At 55.0% G+C, this 15,236-nt stretch overlaps 1 protein-coding gene across 3 annotated transcripts in view; it reads right to left on the minus strand.

The window, feature by feature from the left end:
- Positions 1–2,593: 2,593 nt before the first annotated feature.
- LOC123350250 (deleted in malignant brain tumors 1 protein-like) overlaps positions 2,594–15,236 on the minus strand; it is a 52,270-nt gene continuing 39,627 nt past the window's right edge. For all 3 annotated transcript variants that reach the window (XM_044988739.1, XM_044988738.1, XM_044988740.1), the window contains 3 exons: positions 9,698–10,027; positions 8,397–8,510; positions 2,594–7,428 (listed from right to left, as the gene is read on the minus strand). In XM_044988739.1, the coding sequence (XP_044844674.1) occupies positions 7,298–7,428; positions 8,397–8,510; positions 9,698–10,027 (575 nt within the window). In that variant the 3' untranslated portion in view covers positions 2,594–7,297. The remainder of the gene's footprint in view (positions 7,429–8,396; positions 8,511–9,697; positions 10,028–15,236) is intronic.

A 15,236-nucleotide genomic window follows, 5' to 3' on the forward strand; every position in this document is an offset into this window, starting at 1 on the left:
AGCAGCAGCAGGCAGCACTCTCCTTCTCCTCGGGGCTCCAGCAGCTCCCCAGCAGCTAACACAGCAGCTCCAGCAGCTCCAGGTGGTGGTCTGGTGGCTAGGCAGGAGGGACCCCACTCAGAAGATGGTGGTGGTGGCTTCCTCAGCAACAAGGCCTGGAGCTGGGGTCCCTCACTCCCCTCCTCTGGGGAGCGGGCCAGCAGCCCCCCCCCCAGGGGCTGTAGGTGGAGTAACAGCAGCAACTGGGCGGTGGGGGGGAAATCTACTAGCCAGCCAGCAAGCAGATAACAGAGAAAGGGGGTGGGTGGTGGTGTCTAGCCCAGCCAGGGGAGCAGCCGGAGCAGTAGCAGCAGCAGCAGCGAGGGCCCAGCAGGAACAGCAGCAGCAGCCCTCTCCCTCCTACCCTCAACAGCAGAGTAGCAGAAGGGAGGTCTTCTGGCCACTGGAGAAAGAGGTTTCTGTTCCCTGAGTGACCAGAGCAGGGGCTGCACTAGAGTAATCAGGAACCTGCTAGAACCAATTAAGACAGACAGGCTGATTAGATCACCTGCAGCCAATCAAGGCAGGCTAATCAGGGCACCTGGGTTTAAAAAGGAGCTCACTCTAGTCAGGGAGGGGGAGCCAGAGGAGAGGAAGTGCGTGTGAGGAGCTGGGAGCAAGAGGCGCAAGGAGCTGAGAGTGAGAGGGTGTGCTGCTGGAGGACTGAGGAGTACAAGTGTTATCAGACACCAGGAGGAAGGTCCTGTGGTGAGGATAAAGAAGGTGTTTGGAGGAGGCCACGGGGAAGTAGCCCAGGGAGTTGTAGCTGTCATGCAGCTGTTACAGGAGGTACTATAGACAGCTGCGATCCACAGGGCCCTGGGCTGGAACCTGGAGTAGAGGGCGGGCCCGGGTTCCCCCAAAACCTCCCAACTCCTGATCAGACACAGGAGAAGTTGAGCCAGACTGTGGGGAAGATCACTGAGGTGAGCAAATCTGCCAATAAGCGCAGGACCCACCAAGGTAGAGGAGGAACTTTGTCACACTACAAAGAGAGAGATTTTAAGTGAGTGCAAGAAATAAGGCATAAAAGCCAGAAATGGTTACAAGAAAACTAAAGATAAAATACTTACTGGTACCTAACTTAACTAACTATATCAGAGTCAAAGCAAAGAGTTCTCACCTCATGCTTTCAGCAGATTACTGAAAAAACTCTCAGGTCAAGACCCCCTGTCCCAGAATCCAATGACCGTTTTCCTTTGTTTTTTTAGGTGCAATGCCAGAGACAGACTGGGACAGAGAGGGGGTGCCTTGGTGTGTCTGCCCCTTCTCGTTATAGTCCTCTCCGCTCTTGGGAAGCATTTCCAGCTGGGAGCTGGGTGAAGGAGTCTGTGTGGAAGGGAGCTCCAGACTGTTTCTTTGCTAAGATGCAGATTTTTGCATCAGCCCCTTTCTTGCCAAAAAATGGCTACTTAGCGAGTCCTAGCCCATCAGCCGTGTTTACGCCTGGCTGAGGCGTCAGTTTGCCCTTTGGCTCCAAGCACATTTATAACTCACACCTAATGCTGCTGCGAGCCTTTTGCCATGATATTCTCAATCAGCAAACTAGGAGTTTTCAAATGATACCTTACCAGGCATTCCTTGTACAGAGATTATTACAGTACAGTGTAGGGTGTGGGCACAGGTATGTTCTGTCACACTCACCCTCCAGCTCTGCTCCCTCCCGCCATCCTGAAAACTGCCCAGTGTCCTTGCAACCCCTCCCCCCAGCATGGGAATGAAGCTTCTGCCTGGCAGAGCAGTGTTTGCAAGAGACCCTCCAATAACAAAGCAGCCTATGCAGCCCCAGCCCTAAGGAGAGACCCTACAATAACAAAGAAGTGTATACAGCCCAGCCCTAAGGAGAGACCCTACAATAACAAAGCAGTGTGTGCAGCTCAGACCTATTGTGAGACCCCCTACAATAACAAAACAGTGGGTGCAGCCCAGCCCTAAGGAGAGACCCTACAATAACAAATCTGTATGTGTTGCCCCTCTCTTAAGCCAGGCCACTGGAAGGTACTGGAAAAGTTTGGGAAATTGTCCCCATTTGGCGCCTCTGTGTGTGGTGGGAGCTGGTTCTCAACTCTCTGGATCAGGCCTTCTCTGGGACTCATCCAGCCAGCAGCTGAGCCCATCCTGCCCTGGCAGCCCCTCAGCACCCCTCTCCAACCCCCAAGCCCGTACAAACTGGGTCCCCCCATCCCCCGCACACACTCAGCACTGAATAGACTGTGCAGGCCTGACCCAGGGACGGGAGGGAGCCAGTCATACAAGGGGCTCTCAGCTTCCCGCAAGGCCCCTCCTTTGGGTCTCTCCCATGCCTTGGGGCCACACTGGGGACAGGAAGGGGACCCGGCCAGCAGGGGCTTCAGTCTGTGCAAAGGGACCTGCTGGCCCTTCATGGGGTGAAGCCTGACATCCCCACAGCGCCCCCTTTGCCAGGCGAGCAGCTCCAAGCAGTGACTACAGAGTAGGGTGAACATATTTCCCTACTCTGAAAACGGGACACCGGGTAAGAGATGGCCAGTGCTCAGGGGAGTTTACAGTATGCAAACAAGATAAGGCCGTTTCATTTATTTTATATCTATGTTCATATATTTTATTTAAAACTCAGTTGTTACTGGGATTGTTCCTTGCCTTGCCTTTCTTCAGGGTGTGAAGCTGCTTGATGCCCGTTGTATTTCTCTGACGATGCTATTTGGCTGAGGGTTTGCTCGTCTTTCAGCAACTTGTCGTAGAATGCAGTGCAGTCTAGAGAAAAGTGAACTCGCACACACAAGACAGCCTTCGTGGTGGAGATATTCAGATGCGATTTTTCAGGAGACCACACATCATTCATAATTGAAAAGACACATTCAACAGGCACTGTAGTACCAGGCAGACACAGCACAAATTCCACAGCCTTGGCTAGATCTGTGTATTGGACTGCATTACGGTCAATCTCTCTTGAAAAATCTTCTGCCACCTTTCGGTGATGGGCGTTCTTTGATGGTTCCAGTCTGAAAGACAACTGGAGACAATTGATTTGGCACTAGACCACTTGTCAAAGAGACGATTCTCATTCAACATATAGAAGGTGGGAATTCTGATGTGGCATGCAGGGAGGCTGTCTTGCATATTCCTTAGCAAAGCCCACTCAAACTTTTTGGTGCACTCAAAGGCAGGTCTCCAGTGCTCTCAGTCTCTAAGTAGGATAGGCCTGTTGTGTAAAAATTGTCAACTAAATTGTAAAACTCCTTTTCTTTCATTTGCCTGCATTCTACAAAAGTGTGCAGTAGGTTCTTCACTTCTGTGGTGACACATCTTTCTCCAAGCCTCTCCAATAAGTTAACCTGCAGGGAATGTATTTGAAGTGCCACTTCTGTCATTGACAAAGCATTTTTCTCTATCATCTCCATTATGTTTTGAAACATGGCAGTTTGTCTGCTGACAAATAGAAGACACAGTTGAGTGGCAGGAGCATCAAAGAGCTTCTGTAGCAGTGTCGGGCATTTATCTTGAGAAAGAAAATACGCTTTAAGCCCATCAAAATTGACAGAATCCTGTGTTGCTGGTCTCAATGAGAGGAATTGTGTGCTGCCATGCTCTAGTAATTTGGTATACTCAATTTCAATAAATCCACAGAAACCTTTCAGCTCTTCAACATGCTCTGTGTAGATATGAAAGTATTTGTAAACCTTCCCAGCAAAGATCTCTACATCTAAAGGAAGACAATCAGTTTGGAGTTATGCACAATATGTGCCCCGCACTCAATACTGAAGATCTCTTTTCCTACGTTGGCCTGGAGATTTCACCACAAATTGTTTTTCCCACAACGTCTGGCACCCCCAAAGTTAGTGTTGGTGTTGGCTTCTCAATCACTTGCTGGATGAATGCACACTGCAAAGCTGATGTCTATTAGTCTAAAAGGTGCCACAGGATTCTTTGCTGCTTTTACAGATCCAGACCAACACGGCTACCTCTCTGATACTTGCAAATCTGATGTTTCCCTGAGTAGAGATGAATAGTCAGTCATTTTTGTGCAAACTCCACCCAGTGGGAGAAAATACCATATAAGAACAGGAAATAGTTTTTGCTCCTTTTTGTTCGATACATCCACACTAAGCGCAATAAAGGAATCCCTGTCCAACTCAAACTGCATTTTTTCAATGGAGAAAGGGGCTAAGATGTTGCAAGCGATTCCCTCGGATTTTGTGCGAGCAGATGAAAACGTAGACTGGCCTAGTTTCCTAATTAATTGTGATGTACAGTCACTAGAGCAGAAACTGTGTCCGTGCTGCACTGAGTGGTAAGCAAACACTCCCTCACTGGCAAAAACTTTTTCAGCTTCTGTGTCTTGCCTCAGAAAAAATCCTGAAGCACTTAGTGTTAAACAGTTATTTTTACCAACATCTCTGTGTTTTTTGCTTTGAAGGTGCTGGGTAATGTCATTTCAACCGTTGGCAATGGAGGAATGTGCTCCACGTTTCACATACAACTTTGCTGTTGTCCAGTGTTGAAGTGTCTTTTTTTAAAAACTTGAACTGTTTTTGGAGGTCTTCATTACAATTACACAGATGTTTCCTAGACATTTTTATAGCAAAAAATGACCACACACAAACAATTGATTCTTCTAAGGACACAGGTGTGCACAAGGCTCCCCCCCCACCCCAAAAAAGAACAAAAGCATCACCTGGCAACATCCTGTGACTGGGGGCAGCATTGCCTTCACAGCTTGCCAATGGAGAGCATCGGCTGCTTGCTGGCCTGCCTGGCTCTGAAGATAGCGCCCCTGCCAGCAGCAGCACAGAAGTAAGAGTAGCATGGTGGTATTGCCACCTTTACTTGTAACACAACCAGCCCTTGTCAAAGGAGAACATGTTTTGGATCCATGATGTCAGTCTGCCTCCAGCTGGGACCCTGCTCCTAACAGCCTCTGTTTTGCTGAACCAATTTCTTGCTATGAGCCAAGTTAATCTCCAAGTCGAAGGGTTTACACCAGAGATCTCTATGGCCTGGTAAATCTGCTACTGAACCAACAGGGGAGAACTGATTTGCAAGTGTTCCTTCACAAGGCTTTCTCGGAACACTGGCCCAGCCCAGCATCTGGGCACAGCCCTCTGCCTCTACGGCAGGCAGCCTGTTTGGCTCAGGGAGACTCTTAAATAAAACAAAATGTGCAATTAAAAACCCTTCCTATTTCACACTGTCTCAACACTCAGGCTCTCAAGCGAGGCAAACCTTGGAGCTGGGAAGAGACCATCATGCTGCTTTCAGCCTGCAGCTGCAACTCAACTAACCAGAAAAAAACCAGCATTTACAAATCAGAGCACTGCCACTAACTCCCATCGGATTACCTGCATGCGGCATCCTTCAACCCTGCTGATGCTGACAATCCATTTAGCCATGATCTGTGCCCATCAGTTTCTACTTTCTCCTTGCTGACCTCGCACTGAGCTGACGGGAAAATTAATTTAGTGCTTCTATACAGCCTCCGGTTAAGTTGCTCAAAGCATTTTTTTCTGAGCCTTACAGTAAGGGAAGCCCAGACTCTGAGGCAGCGCAGAAGTGAGGGTGGCAATACCATGTCACCTTTACTTCTCTGCTCTGCCCTGCGGCCAGCAAGTGGGGCTGCTTCCTTGGGGGTCAGTTCTGAAATTAGCACTGTCTGACAGCAGCAACTTTCTCTGCTGCTGCTGGCAGGCATCGCTGCCTTCAGAGCTGATCCCCTGGCAGCAGCCACATCTCTCTGCTCTCCACTCTGTCACCCTACTCTCTGTGCGTCCTACCAGTCACGACTGTACTCACTGAGCTCAGGGAGGAATGCACCATTGTAATGTGTGCAGCACACTCATTTTACCAGAACACCAGGCTGCTCGGGAAGGGATTATACATCTCTGAGGTACAATCCTCTAAGTACACTCCTCACTATCCTGTAATGCAAGCAGTGAACAGCTGTCCTAGGTTGACCCAGACATAAGAACTGCCTGTAGTGTGCAGCGGAGATCGGGGACTGCTGCCCGGGGGGACAGCTCTGAAGGCAGCGCTGCCTTCACAAATCAGGGCAAATGTCCAGTTTTACTGAAAAAAAGTAGGGACGGCCTGAACAGAGCTGAAAAAGGGACTGTCCCTGCCAAAACAGGACATATGGTCACCCCACTACAGAGGGGGTGAGAGTGGGGCACTTTGAGGAGTGGGGAGCCATTGACACCTTGTGGAAGCTTTTGGGAATTACAAGAAATCAGAAAGGTTTCAGCTGCCAATATGCTACTAATGCAAAGAAAAGGGGGAATAATGTGGTTGTTCCCCAACATCTTCCCCTGGGAAATGTGCAACAGGGCTCATGTCTGGACGCAGCTGCTGTCTCCGTATCTAGCTGTGTAATATTACCACCGGGTACTTATACAGCACAAGGATGGGGTGGGGGAGGGAAGGTTAGAGACAAGCTCTTTGTATCTGTATCTGTAACCCGGCCCATCCCTTTCCATTAAGCAAGGCACCATCATGCAGCTGCACGTAGTTCTGCACCTTATCTACACACTAGAAGCTGTAATGATCATTTACTGGGGGCCCGGGCAGGCTGCTGCACAGACAGACGGGGCCTGGTGGCCTGAGCTCAGGGTGCATTGGGCACAGAGAGAGGAGACGGGCCCTGGTGCCCCAAGCTCAGGGTGCATTGGGCACAGACAGACAGACGGGGCCTGGTGCCCTGAGCTCAGGGTGCATTGGGCACAGACAGACAGACGGGGCCTGGTGCCCTGAGCTCAGGGTGCATTGGGCACAGACAGACAGACAGACGGGGCCTGGTGCCCCAGGATCAGGCTGTACTGGGCACATACATATGAGAACACCAGGCTTTACCAGGGCCTGGCACATCGGGCACAGGCAGACACCCATAGTCAGTCTCTCCCCATAGCTCATTTAAATGTTGGGATGGTCGCTGGGTGGGGAAGGAGCCGGCTGTCTCTGTGCACCGGACAATGGTTCTGCCGGGCGCACCACCTGCTGTCTGCATGGCTGGGCACAGGCTGCTCAGGGATGGGCGTGGGAGCTGCTGGGAGCTACAGCAGGGAAAGCTGGGGGTGGGGCGGAGCAGGGGAGTTTTCCAAGTCAGCTGGGGGGACAATGGTGCCAGGGGCCCCACAGGGGGAGTGGAGATCCCCAGCCCCCAGACGAGCCCCATCAGCATCCCCACAGTCCAGGCAGCTGGCAGCTCTGGGGCTGCTCTGAGCAGGATCCCACGGGCCCGTCTCTCACTGCAGGCTGAGCCCAGCCCAGCCCGGCTGGCACGCGGCTCTCACAGCACCACGTCTTCCCTCACCAGCCAGGTCATCTCGCTGTCGGGCTCCTCGGAGGGCTCTGGATTTGCCGCTCCCTGGGACCGGGGTGGGGTCCCTGGAGCCCCCAGCTCCTTCAGGTGCACATGGCCTGCAAGCAAGAGGACAGGGTGAAGCACCCGGGCCACTGACCTTTGCCCCCGGCCCAACCTCACCCAGGTGCCAGGGCGCCTTGTGAATGGGACCCCACTGTAGGGTTGCCAACTGTTGAATCACACAAAGCTGAACACCCCTGCCCCTCCAAGGCTCCGCCCCCCCTCGCTCCATGACCCCTTTCTCCATTGCTCGCTCTCCCACACCCTCCCACACTTTCACCTGTCTGGACCAGGGGGTTGGGGTGCAGGAGGGGGTGTGGGATCCGGCTGGGATCTGGGCTCTGGGGCGGGGCTGGGGATAAGGGTTTGGGGTGGAGGAGGGGGCTGGGGCAGGGGGCTGGGATGTGTGGGGGGTACAGGCTCCAGGAGGGAGTTTGGGTGTGGGAGCAGGTTGGAATAGAGGGTGAGGGTCTGGGAGGGGGTTAGGGGTTCGAGGTCCCGGGGCCGCTTACCATGGCTCCCAGGAAGCGGCCACCAGGCCCTTGGGGAACCTAGGTGCATGGGTGGCCGGGGAGCCTCCGTGTGCTGCCTTTGCATCTGCAGGCACTGCCCTCACAGCTCCCATTGGTCGTGGTTCCCAGCCAATGGGAGCTGTGGAGCCAGCACTCAGGGCGGAGGCAGCGCACGGAGCCTGCCATAGCCTCAGGCCCCTGCTGTGCCATTGACCGGAGCTGCCATGGTCATTTTTTGAACGGGGTTCTGGTCAAAAACTGGATGCCTGGCAACCCTACACCACTGCCAGGGCTGGGCTGTAGGGATGGGGCACCCGCAGGCCGGGACACTGGGCCTGTGTGTGGCAGCCAGAGCAGGGATCCCAGTAACTGTGAGAGCAGCAGGTCCCCATGCAGGGAGGCAGCCCAGGGGCACTGGGTGCCAGCTGGGGCTGGACTCCTGGGTTAGGACGGCAACCCTCATCCCAGCCCCGCTTCCTTGCAGCGCTGTGCTTGAGGTCCAGGGCTCTTACCCAGGGGGTTCCCAGCGGCTCTGTCCCGCCGCATCCTCCAGCAGAGCAGGGCCACGAAGATCAGCACCATGACAGCACCCAGGCCGAGTAGCAGGGACAAGAGCTGCCCAGAGCCTGGGGAGAGAGCCAGGCAGTGAGTTGTTCCCCCCGCACAGACCTGCCACAACCATGGGGCTGAACCTGCCTCTGCCCCACAGCCCCTGAGACAGACTCTCTCCCCACCCACAGCCCCCTGCCAAGGCTGACTCCATCCCCTCCCCTACAACCCCACATGGCCCAACTCTGTCCCCACCCCACAAGACCCCCCCACGGCTGACTACCTCCCCTGCACCACAGTCCCTATGGGTCTGACTCTGTCCCCCGCTCCATAGCCCCTATCCTGAGGTGACCTCCCTGCACCACCCCACAGCCCCACCTGGGATTGAGTTTCTTGCCTTCAGAACCTTGGCAGGCCAACCCCACCCCCTCTGCCACAGGGCCCGGGGAGGAGAGCGGAGTGTGGGGCAGTGCAGGGCCCTGCACGGGGGGTGGCTAAGGGGTAGGGTTGCCAACTGTCTAATCACACTAACCCAAGCACCCTTGCCCCACCCCTGTCCCCTGCCCCTTCCCCAAGGCCACGCCCCTTCTCACTCCATCCCCTCTCCCTCCCCTTGCTGGCTCTCCCCCACCCTCACTCACTTTTGCCAGGCTGAGACAGGGGGTTGGTGTGGGAGGGGATGTGGGCTCTGGGAGGGAGTTTGGGTGCAGGAGGAGGCTGGGGGTTGGGGTTCAGGAGGGGTTGCGGGCTCTGGGCGGGAGTTTGGGTGCAGAAGGGGGCTCAGGGCTGGGGCAGGGAGTTGGGGTATGGGTGGAGGCTCAGGGCTGAGTTGCCCCCAGGGACCATTCCCAGCCCATGAAGTCCGGGGGAGAGGGGGGTGTTAGAGAGAGTTGGGGGCACTAGCTCCCAGAGGCCTCTTCCCAGCTTTTCCCACAAGCCCTGTCCCTCATACTCCTCCTCAAGCCCTGCCCCCCAGATCTGTGCTCTGGGTTTGCCTGCAGGAGTAGCAGCCTCCAGCGCCGGAGCCAGGCTGGCAGGAGCGGGAGCCCCATGGCGGAGGAGGCTGCTCAGAGACCCAGGAGTGGTGCCCCAGGCTGAGCAGGGTTGTGGGAATCTCTGGGACAGCCAGTAACCTCGGTGTGGTGGGCAGGAGCCCTGGCGCTGCCCCCCTGGGACCGGCCTCCCCCTGGCATGGCCAGAGTGTCACTCCCGCCCACCCCGTGTCTGCAGGAACGTGGGCATGGCTACGGCGCTGGTCACTCACCAGCCTGCCCGGCACACACCACGCTGGCCTCAGAGCCATGGCCACAGAGCCCGGGACCCAGCCGGCTCAGCTGGCACTCGCTGATGAGAGACTCCTGGCCCGAGCAGTTCACACCCTCCAGCCAGACGTCGCCGGCCCCGTGGCCGAACTGAGCAACCCCCGGGGCTGACAGCGCCGGGCCGCAGCCCAGCTGCTTGCACACCACCCCCGCCTCTGGCAGGCCCCAGCCGGCGTCACACACGGCACTCCAGGTGTTGTTAATCAGCACCTCCACTCGCCCAGAGCAGGGGCTTGGGCCACTCGTCAGCCGCAGCCTCAGCTGGTCCTGATCTGAAACACAAAGCACAGGCCGTGAGAGGCTGTTCCCTGCCGCCAGGTGCCCGGATACCCGGCACGGCTCGTGGATGGGGGGTGAGTGTCTGCACAGAGCAGAGAGGAGCCATTTCTATATCACTCCACCTGTGTGCATGTGTGTGTGCGCTCCCTCACTCACACACACTGCATCCCCCTATACGATATGCTGCTATACAAGCAGACACACACACACACACAGAGTCCCATGCACAACTGCTATATGGCCCTGTGCACACATATACACATTGCCTCAAACACACATACATACTGCACCCCCTTACACACGCTGCTAAACAAGCAGACACATACACAGAGTCCCATGCACAACCCCCATACGTCCTTATGCACACCCACACATTGCCTCAAATACACACACTGTCACACGCACACATACTGCCATTAGGGTTGCCAACTGTCTAATCGCACAAACCCAACCACTCTTGCCCCCCTTGCCCCGCCCCCTTCTCCAAGGCCCCGCCCCGCTCCCTCCATCCTCCCTCCCTCTGTTGCTGGCTCTCTCTCACCCTCACTTTCATCCGGTGGGGGCAGGCGGTTGGGGTGCAGGAGGGGGTGCAGTGTGCAGGATCCGGGAGGGAGTTTGGGTGCGGGAGGGGTCTTAGGGCTGGGGCAGGCAGTTGGAGTGCAGGAGGGGGATGGGAGCTACGGGGAGCTGCGGAGTCGGTGCTCAGGATGGGGCAGTGCGCAGAGACCACCTGGCCACCCCTGCACCTAGCAGCCAGAGGGACATGCTGGTCGCTTCCGGGATCCATGCAGAGCCAGGGCAGGTAGGCTGCCTGCCTTAGCCCTGCTGCGCTGCTGGGCTTTTAGTGCCTAAAATCTCCTGGATTGGTTTCAGTAGCCTCTGGGAGATTGAGACTGATTCCAGGAGACTGATGGATAAAGGAGAATTTATCACAGAATTAGAAATGGGAAGGTGCAGAGGTGAAAGTGATCTGCAGCTGATTACACTGGCTATGTGCGAACACAAAACTGCCCTGACAGAAATGATGGGGTGAACCAGAGGTTTGCTGCCCACTACTGGATGCCCCAGCTCTTCAGCAAACCCTGCCCTAACAGACTGCCCTGCTGGAAGAGAAGAGCAGTGATTTCAGACCGCCAGGGGTTGCCTCGAGGGGTCTTCCACAATCAGCTGCAGGCAGAATCAACGAGTGCCGTGTTAACTAGTGGGGGGAGCCTGAAGATCTGTTGCTAAGTGGCTGGCAAAGCAGAGCAGTTTGTAGGGTGGTTGGAGCAGCCCACGGGATGGTGAGTGGAGTGAAGTGGTGCAGAGCGGAGCAGTTCGTGGGACGGCTGGAGCGGCTCACGGGACGGACGGCTGGTGGAGTGGAGCGTCTCATGGTGAAGGCAGCAGCAGAACCCCACGGAGAAGTGGGGCAGTCGGCCTCAGACCACGTAAGCTGCCCCTTAAAACCCCGTGCGCGCCCCCTCCCCCATTTCCACCCAGGCTGGGCAGATCACAGAGCACCCCCTCAGGAAGGGGAAAGGGGGAAAGGAAAACAGCCCAGCTGGCCGGCCAGCCCAGCCAGAACAGCCAAAAGCTGCAGAGGAAGCAGCCGAGCAGACGGAGAAGAGGCCTCAATGCACAGAGGGCCCAGAGAGACGGGCTGTGGTGGGTCCAGGCTGCAGCAGGGAGTGAGGGTGGGTGAGTAAGGGATGCAGAAGCTAAGATGAGGGTTGCCAACATGATATTTAAAAATACAGGCCAGACCTCAGATGTCCCCAGTCTTGACTTGAACCCCTGGGGGCAAGTCCCTTCCCGCCCCTCACACACACTTCCTCCTTCCGAGTTGAGACTCGGGTGGCCATCAATCTCCGGGTCAGGTCTGAGGTAATGCCTGAGCCCCCAGATGAATGTCACGGCCCTCCAGGTTCAGTCTGTGTACTTCCCCTGACTGGCTTCTCTCTTCCCCCCAACTCATCAGTCGTGTGAGATTGCTCCACACTTTCGGCCGCTAAGTCATCTTCCAGCAGTACAATGGCATCCACAGGTGTCACAGGCTGGTGTCACTGAACCCATTCCTTCCCTCCGGCCAGGAGGACTTGGGTGAACTGCTCGAGGGTTACAGCCTCTGCCACCTGGGCTCCAGCCACCTCCAGGCATAAGCTCTGAGGCACTGGGCTACTGCCCTCAGGCTAGCCCCGGTGGGGTACCGCTCATGACAGGACCACTGTTGGTATGTTACTGGCCTAATACCGGTCTGGTCAAGGATGGCCGCCTTCACCTTGACATAATCCAAGGCATCCTGGTGATCCGATTTTCGGTAAGCCAGCTGGGCTGGCCCCATCAGGTATGGGGCTAGAAGGGTAGCCCAGTGTTCTGGAGGTCACTGAGTGGCCATGGAAGGCTCCATCTTGGCAAGCTGCAGTGGGAGGCCAGGCAGCATGGACGGACCCTGGGTTGGACTCTGTTAGGGTGACACTCAAAGCCCCTCGAGGCCATTGTAACATTGCCATCTGCTGAACCAGCCTTTCCTGCTGGGCCTGTGGCTGCATGGATAGTTCACTCATCAATTGCTGTTGCTAGTGAGCGATCGGTTGCAACAGGTCCGCCTGGTGCTGCTGTTGCTGAGGTGCTTGTTGTTGCTGGCTCTCAAGTAACCACAGCGAGACTTTATCAGACTCCACTTCTCATTCTAATATTCTCCCAGTGCAAATCACTACAACAAACAGGGGGAAAACCCGTCCCTCTGTCAGGTTTCCTAGTGTAAGCCTATCAGCAGGCTTCGATCGGTGCCCACATTCTGTACCATGTGTGATGGGGTGGGGGAACCACAACCAGTGCCGGGTGAGTGCACCCCATACTTTGAGCTGCCCTCAGCCTCAGCACAGTGTGGCCAAATGGCTACAGTCGATATAACTGCCTCTGCCTCTGGGATGGTATGGCCTAGTGGTCAGAGTCAATTAGTCTGCTCTTGTCCTCAGTGGTAGAAAACCTAAAGGTAAGGGCCTATACAGATGCCCTCTCCCTCAGGGCTGGATGGCCCAAAGGCCAGAGCCAATAGGACTGCCCAGATCTCAGGGCTGTGTGGCCCAATGGCCAGAGTCAGCAGAGTTGCCCTCACTCGCAGGGCAGTAGAGTCACCCTAACCTTCAGGGCAGTAAGGCCTTGCAGTCAGTGCCAATGGGCCACCATCTGTGGTGTGCGTATGTGGCGGCCATGGTAGGGGGACCCAGGCCCACCCTGTTCCAATGGGTCCCAGCCCAGGGCCCTACCAGTGGCGGAGTTCTCCGCCACAGAGTCAGCGGGGCTTCAACCGAAACTCATCAACTTCCCATAGGACTATAGCTAGTTCCCCACGGGCCACTTCCTACAATGTCTCTTGGAGCTGCCATTGAGATCTCCAGGCTTCTCGGTGCACGTGGTTCCCAGTGACTCTGATCCCGCTTGTGCGTCCGCATGCACTTGGGCATATCTCTAGGTCTCGGTGCCTCTGGCATCCACAGTCAGGGGTTCCAGCTGCTCCTGGGCAGGAGCCAGCAAAGAACATGTTTCCTCCTCGGTGGTCAGCCCAAACTGAGCCTGGCTGCTCCCTTTTATACTAGTGCTGCACCTGGAGCATGCCCAGTAGGGACGTGGGGTTGTGACTTCCTCACCTCACAGCAGGGAGTTAACCCTTTCTCTTCCAGAAGGGGGTGAGTACACTTTCCCAAAGCATGTGGTGCTGCAGCGACTGAAGAGTAAAATGACTGAAACAGCTATGACTGCATTGATGAGACAGGTAGGGTTGCAATTCATCCCACCAGGCTGCGTCTGCAGTTATGAGGAGAACGAATTTGTATCACGGTTACTACACGAGGTTTGCTGAGAACTCCAGATAACCAAGGTGAGAACCAGTGTTGCCTGTACTGTGAGTAAAGGGGCAGTGGAGAGAGTAAACCACACCACTGGTTCCATTCTTACAGCCTGAGTCGATGAAGACTAACAAGACGGGGAAATGAAGGTATTGTTTGTTATATTAGCACAGCCATCAAGCAACTATCCCTTACTCTGCTTCTGGGATAATTTGTGGACCCTGCAAACCCAGGCCTCCCAGTGACTTGATGTTCAGCAGCAAGAACTGGCCAGGTCCCTGGCACCCATACAGATCAGAGATACAGTGGACCCTTAGGGCAGGCCGACACTGCAAACTTGCGCCAGCTGCTGTAGCTCTTCTGATGAAGATGCTCTAAGCCAGGGGGTTTCGAACTTTTTTCATTTGCAGACCTTGAAATATTTCGAATGGAGGTGGAAATCTCAGACATAGTTTGTGGATCCCCAGGGGTTCAGGAACCACAGGCTGAAAACCACGATTCTATGGTAACGACAACCTTTTATTGACCCCTTAGGCATAGTCTGCAAACCCCCGGGGCCCGCGGACCACAGATTGAAAACCACTGCTCTAAGCCGAGGGGAGAGCTCTCTGGTCAGCTTATTATCTCCATGAGAGGCAGTAGCTGTGTCCACGGGAGACTCTCTCTTGCCAGCATAGCACTTTCTACATGGGGAGTTGAGGTCGGTATAACTACGTCACTCAGGGGTGCGGATTTTTCACAGCCCTGAGCAACATGGTTATACCAAAGTAATTGTGTAGCGTAACCCTGGCCGTATCTCAGTGACTGAGGACAGCATTCCAGCAGGTGGAGGAAAAGATGAGCCAGAAGGGAGTGTGCCAGACATGAGACGCCAGGAGAGAGGAGAATGGAATGCCCGTGCAGGAAGGACAGAAGCTGCAGCAGCGGCTACACAACTGGAAAAAGCATCCTGAAAAAGAATCCCAAACTTACTCCTTTTTGGAGGGGACTTTACATGGTCATTAAAAGCTGAACAACTTATCCTTGCTGATACCAAAAGCAAGTGCATGCAGCTTACCTCGGCATATTGCCATCTTCTACAGACAGCCTGTCCACAACAGATAGGCCTCACCAACAGGGCATGAACCCTGAACTCACTGATAACATAGATCCAACTACGACTGATGTCTCCATGAGTGAATATAGGACTCGAGCATGCAGAGTGACAAGGAAACTTATGTGGATGGCAGAGTACCTGGGTTCCTAGGAAGTTATTGTTTTAAATTCTCATTTAACTGGCAGGGGGGAGGGGAAAGCTCTAGTGATCAGTGCAGACAGCACCAATACCAACAGATGGGGCTGATGCTGAATCTTTATCTTAGTCTTAAGCTAC

This window comes from Mauremys mutica, chromosome 15 (genome assembly GCF_020497125.1).
Source record: "Mauremys mutica isolate MM-2020 ecotype Southern chromosome 15, ASM2049712v1, whole genome shotgun sequence".
NCBI lineage: Eukaryota > Metazoa > Chordata > Testudines > Geoemydidae > Mauremys > Mauremys mutica.